Source organism: Atractosteus spatula, chromosome 3 (genome assembly GCF_055471065.1).
Source record: "Atractosteus spatula isolate fAtrSpa1 chromosome 3, fAtrSpa1.hap1, whole genome shotgun sequence".
NCBI classification, from domain to species: domain Eukaryota; kingdom Metazoa; phylum Chordata; class Actinopteri; order Semionotiformes; family Lepisosteidae; genus Atractosteus; species Atractosteus spatula.
This window is the reverse complement of record NC_142708.1, coordinates 67,132,773-67,151,027: the sequence shown is the minus strand read 5'-3', so window position 1 is coordinate 67,151,027 and position 18,255 is coordinate 67,132,773. Positions and strand designations below refer to the sequence as shown.

The window sequence follows — 18,255 nt, the reverse complement described above, 5'->3', positions numbered from 1 at the left end:
CTAATATAGTCATAAAACAAACCTCAGAGACTGGAACAACACTCTCACACTGACACTATACAATAGAGACTGGAACAGCACTCACACACTGACACTATACAATAGAGACTGGAACAGCACTGTCACACTGACACTATACAATAGAGACTAGAACAGCACTCACACTGACACTATACAATAGAGACTAGAACAGCACTGTCACACTGACACTATACAATAGAGACTGGAACAGCACTCACACACTGACACTATACAATAGAGACTGGAACAGCACTGTCACACTGACACTATACAATAGAGACCGGAACAACACTCTTACACTGGCACTATACAAGAGAGACTGGAACAACACTCTCATACTGACACGAAAGCATAAAACCTCATAAGAACCAGCTGATCGCAGAAACAGGCAATGTTTCTGAGATTCATTGGCAACGTGCAGAAAATAACGTGACCCCCAATAATACTGGGGGCAGGACTGATTCCGCACAGCTGAAGACAAGTGTCTTGGAGCCTCTTGGCCCCAGCGGGCTCTGTGTGTGATCGCGGTACAGGCCGGTAGTGGAGAGATGAGGGGAGGAGGGTGTGGCTCATTAGAAGACTCTCAGCGTCTCTGGGTGGGCTCGAACCACCAACCTCTCGGTTAACAGCCGAACGCGCTGACCGATTGCGCCACAGAGACTCCGCTGCTCCCAATATCCTCTCGGTCTCACTGAAAATGATACACTTGGTGAATTTCCACCGATTCTCCTCAATGTTCAAAACTCAACGTCCAGCGCTCCTCTCGGGAGAGAATAAAAAAAATCAGATCCCATCAGATCCAGGATCGGCGATTGTTCTCTTTGTGCAGCAAGGTTTTACGACCTCGTGGCGCAACGGTAGCGCGTCTGACTCCAGATCAGAAGGTTGCGTGTTCAAATCACATCGGGGTCACAATGCGTTTCATGTCTTGCTGCTGCCGAACCCGAAACCCTCACCATACAGTCCAGTTCCGCAACCCTGCTGTGTCTGTGCCTTGTATATCTATCCCTTCTCGTCAGAACTCGTCTTTTCGCCAAGTATCATTCGTATATCTCCGCATACAATGACAAACAAAATCCCTCAGATCTCGGCTGCTGTTGGTTCTTTGAAAATTCAAAAGTATCGCTGGAATGTCGACGAGCGGATCAATCTCACTGAGGCCGAGAGCTAGTGGACTATATCAGAGTCTCTCTGTCGCCCTCAGTTAGAGCGTTCGGGACGCCAAGAGTTACTTAATGAACACACCCTCCTCCCTTCGTGTCCCGGGACTTTTACTAAGATCGGACACGCTTGGGTCGAACCCAGGATCTTCTGCGTGTATTCTGCGATTCTCTTTAATTTTCAAAAAAGAGCAAACAGCCTCCGCAGATCAGCACCAAGACAACCTTAAAAATAACTGGCTGACCTCGACGTGATTTGAACACGCAACCTTCTGATCTGGAGTCAGACGCGCTACCGTTGCGCCACGAGGTCACAAACAGACCTCATTAATTCCCCAAAGAGAACAATCGGCGTCTCTGCAGCTGAAAAGTGATTACTCCGTCCTGTGAGGGTCGCCGCTCTTCCAAAGAGTCTCTTCCTCCCAGACCACGGATTGTTCTTCCTGCCCGGATCTCGCACAGAGAGCAGACACGTGAAATTCACATCCTGACCTCTCCCAGGAGGAGCACGATTAACAGAGCATCCTCTCTCCATTTCAAAAGCAGCATCAACAACAGACCGCATGTTGACGTGTCCCGTGTCCTCTTTTACAGCCACGCCCCCTGGAATTCTCGCGCACTTGAAGTCCACACCTGCGCTACGTCACAGAAGAGCAACGGGACGTGCTTCCGTACACTCCAGCCAAGAGTGGACACAGAATCGCGTTCAGTACCGTAGATGATACCTCACCCGTGTACCAAGCACAGAAAAGAAGAAAAACTCAATCTCAAGTGTTCTTTAATGTAGGTCTGTGTAAAATGACTCTGGTGGGACTCGAACCCACAACTTTTGAATAACTTCACCAGGTCATTGATTAGGAGGCCAACACGCTATCCATTGCGCCACAGAGCCTACACCCAAGGGTGAAAGGTCAGTGGTTTGAGCCCAGCCGGTGGCGCAGAGAGTCGTTTAATGAACACACCCTCCTCCCTTCTCTACACTACTCAATTTTTAAGGACATCCGGCTTTCGTGGTCAAAATCGGTCCCAGAGTTCAGGAATTGGATATTTCTGAAGGGTACCCTGTAAGAACACGGGCTCTGACGAGAAGGGTTGGACGTCTTACCTCAGCAGGACTCTGGTAATGAACTGCATGGGGAGAATTTGGGGATCACCACCAGCAGAACCCTAAAAAAATACTAACTGACCTCAACGTGATTCAAACACACAACCTTCTGCTCGGGAGTCAGATGCACTACCCTTTTGCCTCAAGGTCCCAGGCTGTAAGCAAACTCCGTCTTAACATTGAATAAATCCACGAGAAAAAGAGATTCACAACGCAAAGCCGCGTCAGTCTTCTGTGTAAAAAATCGGTTTGAGCATCATGGGTGCTGTTTTTAAAAAGCTGTTGAGTAAAGAATAGGAATTTTCCTGCTGCCAGCAGTATTGTGTATATAGTTGACCCTTACTTGAATGAAATCAGGACATAGAGAAAGGGTTTCAGAAATCAAACAAAGCTTTATTCCCTGCTTACAGGCTGGATAACTGCAGACTACTTTCTCTGTTTCAGTGCTGCTCTGTGTTCCTAAGGTCACATGCGGGTTGTCGCACGAGCCCGTATTGAGCAGTAATTCTCGCAGTGTGAACGTGTGTACACAGCAGTCCCGCGGTGCTCCAGTTAGTGCCTAATTATGCATCGATGAAAAACCTGAGGTTTGCAAAAAGAGAATTATGTCGAGGTTGTGAAAATGAAGGCTTTATGTGTTTCACTTGCGAAGATATGGACATAAGAAACATTGTGTGTGGTCAGGAGGACAATTAACAATTCCCAGGAGGAGCACAATTAACAAAGAATTTACTGTCCATTTCCCAATCGGTACAAATCAGTGTCCATCTGTCCAGACAGAAAAGCAAGCTGCTCCAGGTGAGGCTCGAACTCACAACCTCGGCATGACTCCGCTGAGCACTGCTGTATAAGTACCGCACGCTGACCGATTGCGCCACTGGAGCTGCTGGAGCATTGATTCTCCCTTGATGATGTCATTTTACACATCATGGCCAGGAACAAGGCTGGAATTCAACATGTAATTGTCTTGTCGATTACATCCAAACTGCCGACAGACTTTTGATCAGGAGATTAACCTCTGCTTTTTATACACAGCAGACTGGACACCCTGCAGACACACTGACCCCCCAGGACCGGGGCTGGACACCCTGCAGACACACTGACTCCCCAGGACCGGGGCTGGACACCCTGCAGACACACTGACCCCCCAGGACCGGGACTGGACACCCTGCAGACACACTGACCCCCCAGGACCGGGGCTGGACACCCTGCAGACACCATTTAACCATGTGGAGGAATCCTGTTCAGCAGGTCACCTCTTCGCATGCAGTAGTTTATTCAAAGGTTTGAATTCCTAAATGCATTTCGTATCGTCGAACATGACACGTTCATACACGTTAATTCAAAGAAAGATAAGTAAGCTACACATAGCAATACCTCCAAATTTTGTACTATTAAATTCAGGTGCTCTTCTACTCCTACTTTAACCGAGAGGTTGGTGGTTCGAGCCCACCCAGGGATGCTGATTGTCTTCCAATGAGCCACACTCTCCTCCCCTTATCTCTCCACTGTCGGCCTGTACCGCGATCACACACAGAGCCCGCAGGGGCAAGAGGCTCAGAGACGCTTGTTTTCAGCAGTTTCTGGGGATCAGCTGCCTCTCTTAAGGTTTCATGTTCGTCATTATTGTGGCATTTCCTTGTTTCTAAGTTCTGCGAGAAACACTGACGTACCAGGATATTATTTAAATGCTTCAGACTAGCATTAAAGGGTGTGTTTGATTTGTAATTTCCTCCAGAGTCAGGCACTTGTTTCTTTGCTCTTTTTTATCGCCATGTGTTTTTAAAAGCAAGAGACGACGCTGCTAATTCTTTGCGAGTGTGTTCTCTCCACTCACTGTCTCCGGTTGTTAACTTTCCTACTGTTGTTTCCCCAGGACAAAGAAAGCTCTTGTGGAAGAAAAAAGAAGCTGGTCCTACTGAGGCTCAAACCCGGGACCTTCTGCGTGTAAAGCAGATATGATAACTGCTACACCATGGAACCATCCGCCAGTGAAAGCGGTTCATTGCATGAAAAAAAGTCTTTCCGTAGTTATCGAGAACAGCACCATTACTTCCTGACTTCCAATCTTAAATATTCCCTCGACAGTGGAACGGTAAATGGTCACTACAGGAGCAAATATTCACATAGCAGGGCTGCAGGGGGTCAGATTTGTAGATGTGGCGAAGATATCAGTGGAGATGGTGTGTCTGCTCTACGTGCAAGAGCCGGACAGCAAGAACAAGCTGTGGTCTAGGAAGAAGAGGCTCTGTGGAAGAGCAGCGCTCACAGGAGAGAATAGAGCAGGATTTCCTGCAGGTCTGGGGACACTGTTTGTTCTTGTTTGCAAATGGAAGAAAAGCACTTGAAATACACCGAGTGCATCATTTGCACTTAAACTGAGAGCCTATTATTCTCCATGATAGGCATTTTATAGTCTTGGCAGACTTGGGTGGGAGAGCTGCCGAAGATGAAGACCTGCAGGCCAAACCATTCAGGAACAAATGTCACTAAGAAGGTGAGAAACTCCAATTTCTTTTGATCAAGCCTGACATTACCCTAACTCTCACAGAAAGCAGTATAGTACCTACTGGATGGATAAAAACTTGATTATTCCTGTCGGCGCTGCATGCCCTCCCCTGTCAAAAAAAAAGCCACGGAACAGAAGGTTCTCTTGACAGAGTTCAGTTTAATGTGCAAACGCTTGCTTATACAAGAGCATATTTTGACCTCTTGGATGAGAGCTGTGCACTGGGGAGTGTGGTCCCATGACTGAACACCAGGGGGAGCCCTCTGCTGCCTTTCTTTCCAGGCAAGGAGAGCATTGAAACAGTACTGGTACACTGCTAACTGGTGGCCACTTTTTAACTCCCAACGCTGAACCACACCCACATCATAGTTATTAGAATTGAAGTGAGCCTTTCCTTCCAAGGCACAGGCTTCTTCTGGCTGAAGGCACCTGGATACACGGCTCTCTAATCTCCACGTGCAGCAGATTACAGCTTCGGTTTTAAAAGCCAATCCTTAGGGATTGGAGTAAATCCCACATGACCAAGTGTGGCAACCCCCTGCTGTGGTGACCCCGGCACTACCAGGCCTGGTTCAGAGGGCTATGCTGTTCTCGATGAGCTCAGGGAGCAGGTAGGTGTAGGGCAGCTCCAGCTGGGCGTTTCTCTCCTTGATCTTCTGGCTCAGTGCTGCCAGGTCCTCCTGCAGTTCCAGGATCAGCCTGCAGGGGGCGTCTTCAATGAAGTGCTCCCACGGATACTGACCAAGAGCAACCTGGAGGTAGAGTGGCAGGTACAGGCTTTAGACTGCTACACCACTAGAGGCCACTGTCCAGCTGGATAAGGCAATGGAGTAGGCCAGGCAATAGCAGGACTCACAAAGTCAGTGGGCTGCTTGCTGAGGAGCCAGGTGGTGGCCATGAGGCGCACAGTGGTGTTGATGTCAGGCAGGGCCTTCAGGATGTCACTCATGGTGGTGCTGCCCTTTGTGATAGGAGGAGGCCATTGCAGGCTGGAGGGGCTGTTGGGCATCCAACTATTGAAGTCAAACTGGGAAACAGTGGTCAGAAATGAGTTTCCTCCACTCTGAGCTGGTGCAACCCTGCAGCCTGACTCCCAGCTAAGGTCAAGGGAGGACTTTGGCAAGTCTGAACAGCAGGAATTTCATCAGGCACTGCTGTACACCAAGCAGCAGGGCACTGGGGTCTCTGTCCTGTGCCACTGCCAGTCTGGGTGCTTTGAGGGCATGAGAGGGCACTATACAAGGCGTCTCACCAGGCCGCTGTTGACGGCAGCGTGCTGGGCCGACACAGTGAAAATCACCATGTTGATGAACTTGGTGACCTCTTCCGGCGAGGTGAAGGACTGTGGGATTTCTGAGGAGCAAGAGAATGTTGGGAGAAGTGGGGTTATTGGCCTTTTCGGGATGAACTGGACCAAGTAAGCTCTGGTGATTGACCACACCTGACCCCTGTCCGTTAGGCATCTGTTTGGAGGAACTGGGGTGTCCTGCAAGCACCTCCTCCCTTTGTCTGAACTGTCTTGGGGCCACAGACAAAAGAACCCCCTCTGACCTGATTCGAGTCGCTCCTGGAAGCCCTCCGTGAAGATCTCTTTGATCCAGCTCTGCAGCTCTGTGTCCTTCACCACTGCATTGTCGCCGGGATAATACACTTTCACCATCCCCTTGACAAACCTGGAGCCAATTCACACACAGATCATTCAGGTTACATCCACACAGCCCCAGCCAAGTGTCTCTAATCCCCCCCACTGGAGCACACACTGGCATCCAGACAGCTCCACCTGTTGATGGAGTTCCAGAGGCGCAGGCCATCATCCCTGTAGTAGTAGTTGGGTACTGACTCCACCCCTCGTGCACATATGTCCTCTGGCAGACAGAGGGAGCTGTAGGTCAGGGACTGGACAGCTCTCTCCAGGATCTCTATCAGCCCAATTCCTCCTATGGCAGTGTGCTGCAAGATAGAGAGGGGGGCTGTGTTACAGTTATTGTGATGGAATTTCCAACTGAAGGAAGCAGTTGACCTCTTTGTCAATTCCAGGTCAGCAGCTTCACCTCTCTACACCTACTGGACACTAATCAGAGCTCCCCAGCTCCCTGCCTGTGCAGGACAACTTTCCCCAGCTGAGCAGGTTAAAGCCCTTGTAGTGTATTCAGATCTCAACATGCTCACTCTAAACCATTCATTCTCCTACAACACCCCAGAGCGCAGGACAACTGGTATATTCCACAGTCTAGGGGTTACAGACACTGGAGGCCCAGGTCGCCCAGGTCTGACCCCATGAGTCCCATGATCAGACTGTGGGTAAAACACCTGGGTCAAAGGTCAGCAGCAGGTCTTGTCACTATGGTGTCAGGTCACAGCTGGGATGAGGGAGCAGGGCTCTCAGTCTGGGGTATGAAGCTGCAGGTCTGAACAGTCTGAAATCTGCTAACTGCAACATCTCCATACCTCACTGAAGACTCCATCTCTGCCCAGCAGTCGAACCCGGGCCATGATGTTGACCTGCAGGGTGTACCGCATATGGGGGATGAGAAGCTAAAGGAGGAGACAGAAGGGGAGTTAGGGAAGAGAGGATCCCAAAACTGACCACAGACACTGCAGCCTCCACTACATAGTGTGGGTTTTGATCCAACGCTCAGCCACAGACTGGCACCAGCCCTGCCCCCGCCTTTACCTTGTAGAGGGGGTGCACATGGGGCAGGTGGCGCAGCGTCGCCATGGTGACGACCTCGGCCAGCAGGTGCGTGCGCAGCAGGTGGGTGACGACCTGGTGGTGGCTGAAGTCGGCGCTGCGCACGCAGATCTTGGCCAGGAGCCAGTCGATCCCATCGCTCGGCAGGAAGATCGGGTTCTCCGGCCCGGCCCGCTGCTGTAACTGATCATGTCAATTGAGTTGGGTTGGCAGAAGAAATCCGAACTGACACCAGATCTTATCTGGACAGCTTGAGCTGGGCATATTGAACTTGTTGCATTTGAAGACAATCTCCCGATTCCCCCAGACCTGGACCTCAGGCTTATGGTTTACATGGAGAGGTGTGCACAAGTCATTACCATGATCCCAGGGTTTGTTCTGTTTTTTTTTTTTCCCCTGTTCACCATGATCCATCCATGCAATATTTCCTTGTATAAATCCATGATCTTTGACAATTTCTAATCCTCTCATTGAAACTGCACCCATTAATACCCTGGCTGAAGTCCACCAGGGGGCGCTGCATGAACACTCTCCAGGACATGGAAAGGACATAGCAGAGCTGTGTTAGGTTCTTGTGGGCAGCGATTGCAGGCCACACTCCCCATAGTCACATTCTGTGCACCAGCTGCAGCACAGAAGGGTGACAGGTAGGCGACCTGAGGAAGCAGGTGTCCTGGGACCCACCCTCTCCCCCAGTCTCATACCTGGATGGCAATGGGTACCAGCTGGTCGTTGGTGTTCTTGTACAGCAGACACAGGGGTGCCACCACGTACTGCAGCCGATTGTTGATCAAGTTGGGCGTGATGCCATCCAGCACTTTGTAGTCACACAGGTAGATGTTGCCCTTCTGTCAGGAAGAAGGAAGAACAGCAGAGCAGGATGGCAGAGTGGACTCCATGGCAGAGATCCAGGTCCACTAGATGGGCAGTGAGGTCACTAATGAATGCACCTCTCCTCCAATCAGTTCTCACTCTCCTGCCAGGCTCTGTAGAGCCCATGGCCTTTACAAAACAATGGGCAAGTAGCCTCACTCCAAAATATGAAGAGATGGTCAATTATAAACAAGTGGACATGGGATGTTCTGCAGTCCGGCCTACCAACATCTCCTTTTCCAGGGTGCTGCCCGCCTCCAGGAAGGGGTTGACCAAGCAGCTGGGAACAGGGAAGTTGGGGGGCAGCTGGCAGCAGCGCTGAATGACCACAGGGTTACAGCCATTGAGACACTGGTACCCCAAAAACCAGTCTTCCTCCCAGTGCTTCTGCACGTACCCTTAGAACAGGAGAGCGCAACCTGAAATCAACTTGCAGACTCTCAAAGACAGACCCAGTAGACTGCGTAGAGCAAGAATCCACAGCTGTTGAAACCCACTCAGAAAACCAGCTGCCTCTCCCTACCGGAGACCATGGTCTTGTTGAACCAGAAGATCCTCTTGATGTCCTCCCACTTGGTCCAGGGCTTCTTCCGGTCAGCCAGGCCCCTCAGCTTGAGTTCATCCAGACTGCAGGACACAGGGAGGGGTGGAGGACATGACTGGCCATGTCCATCTACAGGAGGACAGGCGACACCACCTAAACCCTTCTCTACCCAGGAGAGCAAGTGTTCAAGTGCAGATCCCAAGCACAGCAGAACCTCTCTCCCTCAGACCCGAGCGGTGCTTGCAGGACCGCGAGGAGCAGGACTCACGCCGTCTTGGACCGGACAAGGAGATCCATGGCCTTGGTGAAGGAGAAGCGGGCATCGTGGGGCAGCAGGGCAGGGTCGTCAATGCTGACCATCTTGGGGAGACCCTCTCTGAACATGGCCCACCTGGAGGAAGAGTAAGGGGAATAAAGCCACCTGAGGTCAAGGGTCATTCAGTCCAAACTCAGGTTACTTCTTGTTTAGAGCCTCTTGGTTCCGTTGATCACTGGGCCTCGGACCCGCTCTTTGTGAGGAAAGACAGGTCAGGACCTCTAGGGGAGTGAAACTGGGCACCTTATCAAACAGGAGATCTGCACCCTGACTGGGGCTCTGTCCCACTAGGATTGTTTGGGCTGGAAAAAGGCACCCTGATTGCCCGGTTGTTGAAAATAAAAGCTCAGTCTTCACCCTCCCACTGGCAAATACATGAGATTTAAAAAGGGCGGGGGGGGGGTACAGGCTACCCTATGAAGGAGTCTCAAGTCACACCACCAGGATTGTCAGTCTCTGGCAGGCTTCTCCAAAGCAAAATTTACTTAATGTAACAAGTCAGTAAGCCAAGGTACAGTATGATGTTAGCCCACTGTAACCAGTTCAATGTGGTCATTCGTCTCTGTTCCGTTGGCATTTTCCTTATTTTTGTTGGCGACTTGATTTTCAAATCACAACATGATGGATACTAGGGAGCTGAGATACTTGTTTTTTCTGTTAGGCGGACCTCTGTTTACTTCGGGTTGCTATGCCGATAGCTACAGAGGCATTGTTTACACGCACGACCAGCTGACCCATCTGCAGTTTCCCTCGCAGGATTAATAAAAGTATCCATTAATGAGTGAGCCCATTATAAAACGTAGCAAGAAACTTAGCTGACCTTGTATGTTCAAACCTCCAGCTCAATTTAAGGGTTGGAGAGCAGGGTGAAGTGATCACCCTTTAACTGCACCGAGCTGGTACCCCTGCGCAAGAGACAGCGAAGCCCTGCCAAGACCCAGGCCGAGTTCAAACCCTTTAGCTTGACAAACCCAGATCCATCCTGGAAATTACCACCTGGTGAAACCTGATCCAGACCAAATCAGAAGCCCGGAATGGGAGTGGGTGCAAAGCACACAGGCACAACGGACAAAGAACATGGACAATTCACTGAGTGCACTGGAACAAGAGAAAAGCAGCTTCTCAGACATTCGCCTCTCAGTGCCCTACAGATCAGGTCTGTCAGAATATCAGACAAGGTCTTCCTGGAGTGGTGTAAATGGCTCTCAACAGCACCCCCCCCCCCCCACCCACAGAATTCAGGCAGTCTGGGCATTCACAAGAACATTACATGATTTCCCCCCCCCAACTCTGGTGTACTGATAGAGGCAACAGCAGACCTGGCTCATGCCCATTTGCCCATCAACACTTGAGATTGTGCAGATAGGGGAAGGAAGAAACTTAAGTGGGAAAGGGGTGAACCTCTGGCCAGATCACCACTTCCGTAGTCGGACATTTTAAACTTCCCTTCACCCCCCACCGTAGATCAGACCCACCTGTACAGATTTTGGCGTAATTCCAGCTCTCCGGTTCTCTGCTGTATCAATATGGGGTGCTGGTCCTCAAACACCTTCTTGGCTTAAAAACAAAAAAAAAGTATAAAAAGCTTAAAACCAGTCTGGAGCTTCAGGTGCCCCCTGCATCCCTGTGACAACCTGGTCACAACCCTACAGCCAGGCGCAAGGACAAGATTTCCAGGCTTAAGTCCGAGAAACCCTGACCTTTGCCCTCCCGCAGCTCCACAGCCCATTTGTCCGACACCCAGCGGTAGCAGGGGAAGAGGACGGTCTCCCCGCTGGGGGTGGTGACCGCCACCTTGGAGCAGAACCAGTCGTCGTCCGGCAGGAAGAAGCCCTGCTCCTTGTCCAGGCGCACGAACAGGAGGTCACCCAGCGGGTCGGGGGCGGAGACCGCGAGCTCCATGACCTGCGGCAAATGACACCCCAGTGGGTTAGAGTGCGCTGGACAGGTCACTGACCGGGCAGGCAAGACCTGCAGATAAAGGCCAGTACATAGTGAACACGCATCTGCTGGAGTAAGAGTACAGTCTAACACACCACACAGCTGTTCTTACAAGAACACGGGGTCTTAATACCAGCAGGGCAGATCCTTCCTGAACAGACACAGGAGAAGAACCAAGTCTCATCTATCCCCAGGCAATAGGAGACCGGATATTTTGGTCATCAATGGTATCTTAAGCCATGCTATCATGATCTAAGCCCACTCATCCAGACTTGATCTCTACAAGCCAGAGTGCTATATGAAGTCCCCCTCCAACACCACCTCCGCAGGCATTCCCCCACCCTCACCATGCCAGAGGACAGGTCCAGGCCCTCAGTGGAGAGCACAGTGCGCTCGCTCCTGTCCTCGGACCCGACCAGCGTGATGAAGACGCGGTCGAAGGTGCCGGAGTGCACCATGTCACCTGTGGTCACAGTCACCTTGTACGTTTCCATCCTGCTGCTGCTCCTCCTGAAAAACCTCAGCAACAAGAGCATTAAAACCCCCCCGTCTGTGAGCTTTTATTAAAGGGTCCCACCTAGTACTCACCCTCCACCACTCTCTGTGTAAAGCATCTCTCTCCCCCCCCCCCATATGAACAAGCCTTTCTAACCTCAAACGGCTTCTTCAGCCACAGAATCTGAAGCTAGCATTGGAAAGAAGAATGTTGTCTTTTACACAGAGGGCTGCAGGAGTCCAGGGCATGGGTATCATTCATTGTTGTAGGGGCTTACAATAAAATGACTGAATCAGCCCCTCAGATCAAATAGCATCTCCCAAATGAAGGGCATCCTTTCATTTGCAAAGCTTAAAGACCAGGTGTACTCCCAGTTAGAGGTGAGCCAGCCTGCTCTTACTGACAGCAGGATATCTGATTGATACCCAACTTACCAAGGCCATATTACAAACAAGGTCCCTTTGAGCCTCAGCAGGGACTCCTCCCACTTGTAGCTACCAGGACAAAATCTCATCAGCAGTCAAGAGCTTGAGGAGGCAGGCATTGAGGGGACAGGGGCTCCTCCCTCCCCAGCAAGGGTTCACCCAATGTAACAGCTGACTAGGCAGTGGAGTTTAAAACTGGGCACAGCATGCCAAAGGAAGAGTTGCTCAAGCCCATGCCCTCCCATGGTCACAGGTGAAGAAGGCATCTATGAGTCTAGATCAGCCCATCCGTTAGCACACCTGCAGAAGCTCGGGGGCAGCCAGCCAGCAGAGGAGCTGTGAGCATCGCATTGCTGGCACACGAGCACCTGTACTGGCTTATACACAGGGAGCTCAAAATTAACCAAAGAGAACATAAGCATACCCACCTACAGTTCATCCACCCCCACCACCACAAAGCTGCAGGCCAGCAGCTTCCCTACAAGCCAAACCACAACACAAACAAACTGAAAAGCCTGCTCCCAATCTGCTTTATAAATGTGCTTGGCCCGGCCAGCTGTGTCAGACCCACCTGGACCCAATTAGCACCTGATTGTGCTCGTGATGTCATCATTCCCACGCTGACCTGTAGACAAACAGCCCTAACGAGGATCTAAGTGCAATTATCTCACAGGGAAGCGGGGGATTGAAGCTGACCTCTTAGCATGCTGTCATGACTCAACGAGCTGACCAGGCATTATGTATGATGTATTTACCTTGTAATTTGCACTATCTGCACTTTGCATTATGTGTATCCTGTCTACAACGTCTGTGTCAGTGTCCTGTCTGTCCTGCCTGTCCTTCACCGTGGACGAGGAGGAACGATATTTGGTTCCACTGTGTACTTGTATACGGCTGGAGTAAATAAGCATGAATGTGAGGCACTAACGAGGGGGTTGTGGAGCCTTCTTCAGCTGTGTCACATTGTGTCTCTTTTGCGTGGAATAACAGGTTTGCCTGTTCCTTTGCAGCCCATGCATACTGACACAGCTCCCTCCTCCAACTTCTGTGCGTGTGTGTTTGTGTGCATTTGTGCAAGAGTGTTTATGTGCTCATGTAACTGTGAGTGTGTATGTGTGTGCATGAGTGTGTGTGTGCATGTGTGTGTGCACGACTCAGACACAACACTGAGCTCGGAAGGGAGTGAGCACCAGCAAGCGTGGCTGACTCGGGTCAGATGGGCAGCAGGCTGGGTGGACACAGGAGAGAGAACTGCTGACCACATGGTCAGACTGAAACCAGTTAACCCAGGACACAAACCGCAAAGACCTGGTTCATCCCAAGACAGCAGATGCAATAATAACAAGAAGAATCAGATCTCTAGCCCAGTTTTATTGAGGGCAGCGAGTCCAGCGGCCAGCAGGGGGCAGTGCAGCTGAGCTGGCAGCTCCTGCCAGAAGTGCTCCAGCTGTATTAATGGTGCCTCCTGGTCCTCCTCCTCCTCCTGCGGCGCTTCACACTGGACCTCCTGACTCGCCTCCTCCTGCGCACTGGACGGGACGCTCGTCTTCGCCTCTTGGCCATGTCTGCGGTCTGTCCGAGAGGCGGCGCTGTGCCCTTTTTAAAGCCTCCGGGGACAGGCGCTGGGCGGGCGCCGGCTACGTGTCGCGTGAGATCACGGGGCCGCCCCTGTTACCTGCGATGACGTCACCGCGCGTGGCCTTCACGACTTTTTCAGGGATCAACACGCGGTACGCGCGCAGCACCAAAGGCAACTTATTTACCAAATTTAATACAATTTGTTTTCATGGAGAGCATTAACAAGAATGAAAATTAATAGAAACATACTAATAAATAATAAGGAATTTGTATTTTATTATCCGCCCGTTTTCCAACTGATTTATCCAACACTGTGGCGCACATTCTTATCATTATTAGCCTTTATTTGTCATATGTACATATACATTAGAATTCTTATTCGCGCCGATCTCTCAGCACATGCTCGGTCCAGCAGACAGCACAGTACGACAGACAACTGTAGTACAGCCGTGTGCGTGGACAGTACATTACAAAACGGTACAGAATAGTTATAGTATGTACGGACAATCAACAGAGCAATAACTACAAACAGAACTGTCTCGCGTGTAGCTCTATTAGTAGTAGTAGTTCTATTAAAGAGCCCCGATATGAGGAGTTTTTCCAAGCACAGTAAAATAACCCAGCACGTTACGCCACAATGTCAGATGCGGAAATCACGGAGGCGAACGGTCTCTCTCCGCCCGCTTGCCGGGGGTCTCTGTTCCAGGACCGCTCCGAGATGTTCCTCTCTCCTTTTGGTCTTGTTTGGAGATCTGGCGAGTCCCGTGAATAAACCCATCCTGCCAGGAAAGGCTATTTCGAGTTTAGTACAGATCAGCGCTTCAAGGCTCTCGCGCAGCGTTGTCCGGTGCTTGTAATGCGAACATCTCGCCACTAGAGGTCGCGGAAAACCGCAGAACGGTCCCTGCACGGTGATCGCGCCCCCTGCCGGGCAGCTTCAGATCGATAAAAACAGCGTAATAGAACAAAACACCTCGACCAGCCTGAATTGTTTCACACTCGTACATAACTACTGCCATGTCGCTGCATAGCTCTGTGTACGCCTTCCGCGGGGTATGGATCAATCAGTACTTCAGGGAGGAGAGCCGTAGGCTCGTGAAAAGACCCCCCCTCCCCAGCCTGGTCCTGATACCTGGCCCCCGTGTGTGCGAGAGCAGCACAGCTGTAGTGGACAGCACGCGTCTGGGGATCCCCGCAGGAAGAGCTGTCCACAGAGCTAGAGGGGCAGGCGGGCGCTCCGTCCTCCTGTACCTCCAACAGCTTATTATTTCACTGAAACACGCAACACCCGCGGAGACTGAGTACGCAAGTAACTTAGGCAAATTAGCCAGGTCTGACGCACCATATTGATCGCACTTAGTAGGTCGCCGAATATCACGGTTAGCGACAGCCAGGCGATGGCAGATGCGATCTAATGATCGATCATTTATTGGGCAAATGCCTGTAACCAAGGCGATTTACAACCACCCGTACGTTAGTAAATAAACAAAGCCGTATGAAAAACAGAAACCCAGTACAGTAATATACTTTCGCCCATTGTGACAGTGAGGCTAAATCTGTTTTAATATAACTGCTTTCTGTCTTTCTGGAGGGAATGAGTCCAACACAGAGACACGGAAAGGGGGGATTTAGGACAGACACTGGTACCTGAACTTGCGTGTTTTTAAGGCAGTGGGGCGGAGTCCTACACCGGGAGACCATGCAAACTCCCCACCCACGGACACTCAAGGTCAGAATGGAAACGGGGGGGAGCAATGTCCGCCTCTGGCTGCTGGATCAGCGCGAGAGAGCGCGGGGGGGTGAATGCCGACCGATCTGTCTACGGGTCCGCGCGGGGTGAGGGGGCGGAAGTCATCTCCACTCTTTTTTTTAAAGAATTTTTTATTAAACGTGTAAAGAATTTACAAATACAAATACAATCAGAGGATCAAATTAGGTACAATAGAACAAACACAAACAGAAAAATAAACAGTTAACCGCCAGAGGTAATAAGTAAGTTATATGATTAAATTGTATTTTTTACATATATCATATGTTTTCCGTGCTTTATTATTTCTCACATTTTTAATAGAATTTAAATAGTGTTTCAGCTCCACCTCAAAAGAACTAAAAAGGGGAGTATTATTAGACCATTTGGATTTATGGATGTGAAATTTACCAAGAATGATTAATAAATTGACTATAAATAAATGCTCTTTTTCCAAATTTTCTACTAAACAGTACAATAATATGTCAAAATCCTTCAATCTAAAAAACACCTTTAACTGCCTGCAAACAAAACTCTGTAAATCCGTCCAAAACAGCTTCACAAACCTCCACCTAACAAATAAATGCACCAGAGATTCCTTTTCCGCCCGACAAAAAACACACAGATCATCCTGCTCATGCTTAAATTTAAAGAGTACTAATTTCACTGGATAAAACTTATGAATAATTTTAAACGATATCTCTTTAACTTTATTTGTAATACAAAATCTATCAGGAATTGTCCAAACTAACTTCCAGTTTATATTTTCAAACATTGCATTCCAAAAAGACAAACAAGAGGGGATAAGATGGGGTTTACAAAGATTTCTAATAGGAGTATTGTTACATTTCTTGTCCTTTATTTCCACGCCATCCAAGAATAAATCAGTTGTAGGACCCAAAAGGAGGTCAGTCCTATTAACACTTTGATTTGCTTTTAATAAGCCCACTACACCTTCCAGAATGGCATCAAAAACTATCGCATATTCCTTAGGAGTAACAGGGAACTGAAATCTCTCCAGGAATTCAGGATAAGCAAGCAATCTACCATCTTCATTCAACAGTTGAGCCACTAAATACATTTTGTTATTAAACCAACTATGTAAAAATAAACTTTTATTTTTAAACTTAATGTCTTTATTATTCCAAATATAATATGTGTGTGGTGAGAAGTTGTGTTTGTATAATAAAGTCCAGTATAATAGTATTTGCTTATGAAAATTAGATAACTTAACTGGGATTTTCTTTATATCAAAGTTACATTTTAACAAAAAGTCAAGATTCCCAACATTCTGAAAAATTATGTTTGGAATAAAATTCCAAATACTATTTTTATTATTAATAAATTTCCTAATCCAATTTATTTTAAAAGTTATATTTGACATATAAAAGTCTATAACATTCAAGCCACCTTGGTTATTAGGTGTTTCCTAATATAATGAGGTTTATTCTTCCAAATAAAGTTGTATAATAGTTTGTCAAACTCATCAATAAGATGCGAAGGCACATTCAGTGAAAGCGAGGCGTACACAAAGCGAGAGATACCCTCTGCTTTCGACAGTAGAACCCGACCTGCCAACAATAGGTCCCTCATTAACCAAGACTGAAATCTTTTTTTAGTTTTATCTAAAATAGGCGTAAAATTCAATTTACATCTTTCATCTTGGTCTTTACAGACTATAATACCCAAATAACGAACCACTTTCTTCACAGGTATATTCACTATTGCATCTAAATTAGAATCCTTCAGAGAAAACAGTTCACACTTGTCAATATTCAGAGACAATCCTGAGACTGATGAGAACACATTTAAAACCTCAGTTGCTTTAGAGACCTCTTTACTATTCTTAAGAAAAATAGTGGTATCGTCTGCTAGTTGACAAATCTTAATTTCCTTTCCCAAGATACTAATGCCTTCCATAATGCTATTATTAATATGAAGAGTCAAAGTCTGAGTTACTAATAAAAAGAGAAAAGGAGATATTGGACATCCCTGCCTAATACCTCTTCCAATTTCAAATCTCGGAGATGTACCATTATGTAATCTGACTGAGCTATTACACCCATTATAAAGAGTCTTAACAACATTCTGAAAATATTCACCAAAACCAAAAAATTCTTAACACTTAAAAATAAATGTATGCTCTACTGTATCAAAAGCTTTATAAAAGTCCACAAATAAAATATAACTATCATCTTCTATAAGATCACTGTAATCTATCAGATCCAGAATTAAACGGATATTATTGCAAATATGCCTGCCTTTCATAAAACCAGATTGCGTCTCATCAATAATCTGAGCCAACCCTTTCTTTAATCTATTCGCAAATATCAAAGCTAATAATTTTGCATCATTATTCAACAGAGTTATAGGTCTCCAATTTTCTAATATTAGCTTATCCTTGTCAGGTTTGGGAATAAGTGAAATCAATCCCTGTTTCAGAGAAGGTGGCATTTCTTTTTTTTGTATAGCTTCTTCAAAAACACCAAATAAAAAATCAATTAACAAATCTTGAAAAAATTTATAAAATTCACTACATAAACCGTCATTCCCAGGGGATTTATTGTCTTTTAACTTATCAATATTTATTTTTATTTTGTTCTTAGTAATTTGTTGATCACATTGTATACGGAATTCCTCATCTATAAATCTAGCGTCTCTCCTTATGGAATGCAAAAATACATCCATATCCGACCTGTTCTGTCTTGCTGAGTATAAAGTTTTGTAAAAATCCGTAACATATAAAGCTATATCTTTGAGATTATCTGTAATACTGCCATTAATTTTTAACTTGTCAATCAATTTATATTCTAAACTTCTTTTTTCTAAATTATAAAAATATTTAGTA

General features: G+C 47.9%; 1 protein-coding gene and 5 non-coding genes across 6 annotated transcripts; 1 reads left to right on the top strand and 5 right to left on the bottom strand.

The window, feature by feature from the left end:
• Window positions 1-608: 608 nt before the first annotated feature.
• trnan-guu (transfer RNA asparagine (anticodon GUU)) lies at window positions 609-682 on the bottom strand. The gene has a single exon. It is a non-coding gene; the product is annotated as a tRNA-Asn (tRNA).
• Window positions 683-861: 179 nt separating this feature from the next.
• On the top strand, window positions 862-933 carry trnaw-cca (transfer RNA tryptophan (anticodon CCA)). The gene has a single exon. It is a non-coding gene; the product is annotated as a tRNA-Trp (tRNA).
• A 489-nt stretch (window positions 934-1,422) lies between these two features.
• On the bottom strand, window positions 1,423-1,494 carry trnaw-cca (transfer RNA tryptophan (anticodon CCA)). Its single transcript has one exon. It is a non-coding gene; the product is annotated as a tRNA-Trp (tRNA).
• Window positions 1,495-1,980: 486 nt separating this feature from the next.
• On the bottom strand, window positions 1,981-2,073 carry trnar-ccu (transfer RNA arginine (anticodon CCU)). Its single transcript has 2 exons — window positions 2,037-2,073; window positions 1,981-2,016 (listed from the first exon to the last, which is right to left on the bottom strand). It is a non-coding gene; the product is annotated as a tRNA-Arg (tRNA).
• A 1,003-nt stretch (window positions 2,074-3,076) lies between these two features.
• trnai-uau (transfer RNA isoleucine (anticodon UAU)) lies at window positions 3,077-3,170 on the bottom strand. Its single transcript has 2 exons — window positions 3,133-3,170; window positions 3,077-3,112 (listed from the first exon to the last, which is right to left on the bottom strand). It is a non-coding gene; the product is annotated as a tRNA-Ile (tRNA).
• A 2,197-nt stretch (window positions 3,171-5,367) lies between these two features.
• Window positions 5,368-11,655, bottom strand: LOC148838300 (hydroperoxide isomerase ALOXE3). The gene is made up of 14 exons (XM_088911169.1): window positions 11,509-11,655; window positions 10,921-11,125; window positions 10,696-10,777; window positions 9,173-9,295; window positions 8,884-8,987; window positions 8,586-8,758; window positions 8,192-8,335; window positions 7,470-7,670; window positions 7,244-7,330; window positions 6,576-6,745; window positions 6,347-6,468; window positions 6,048-6,148; window positions 5,652-5,822; window positions 5,368-5,547 (listed from the first exon to the last, which is right to left on the bottom strand). Exons 1-14 carry the CDS (start codon window positions 11,653-11,655, stop codon window positions 5,368-5,370), a joined length of 2,010 nt encoding a protein of 669 aa, XP_088767295.1.
• Window positions 11,656-18,255: the final 6,600 nt, after the last annotated feature.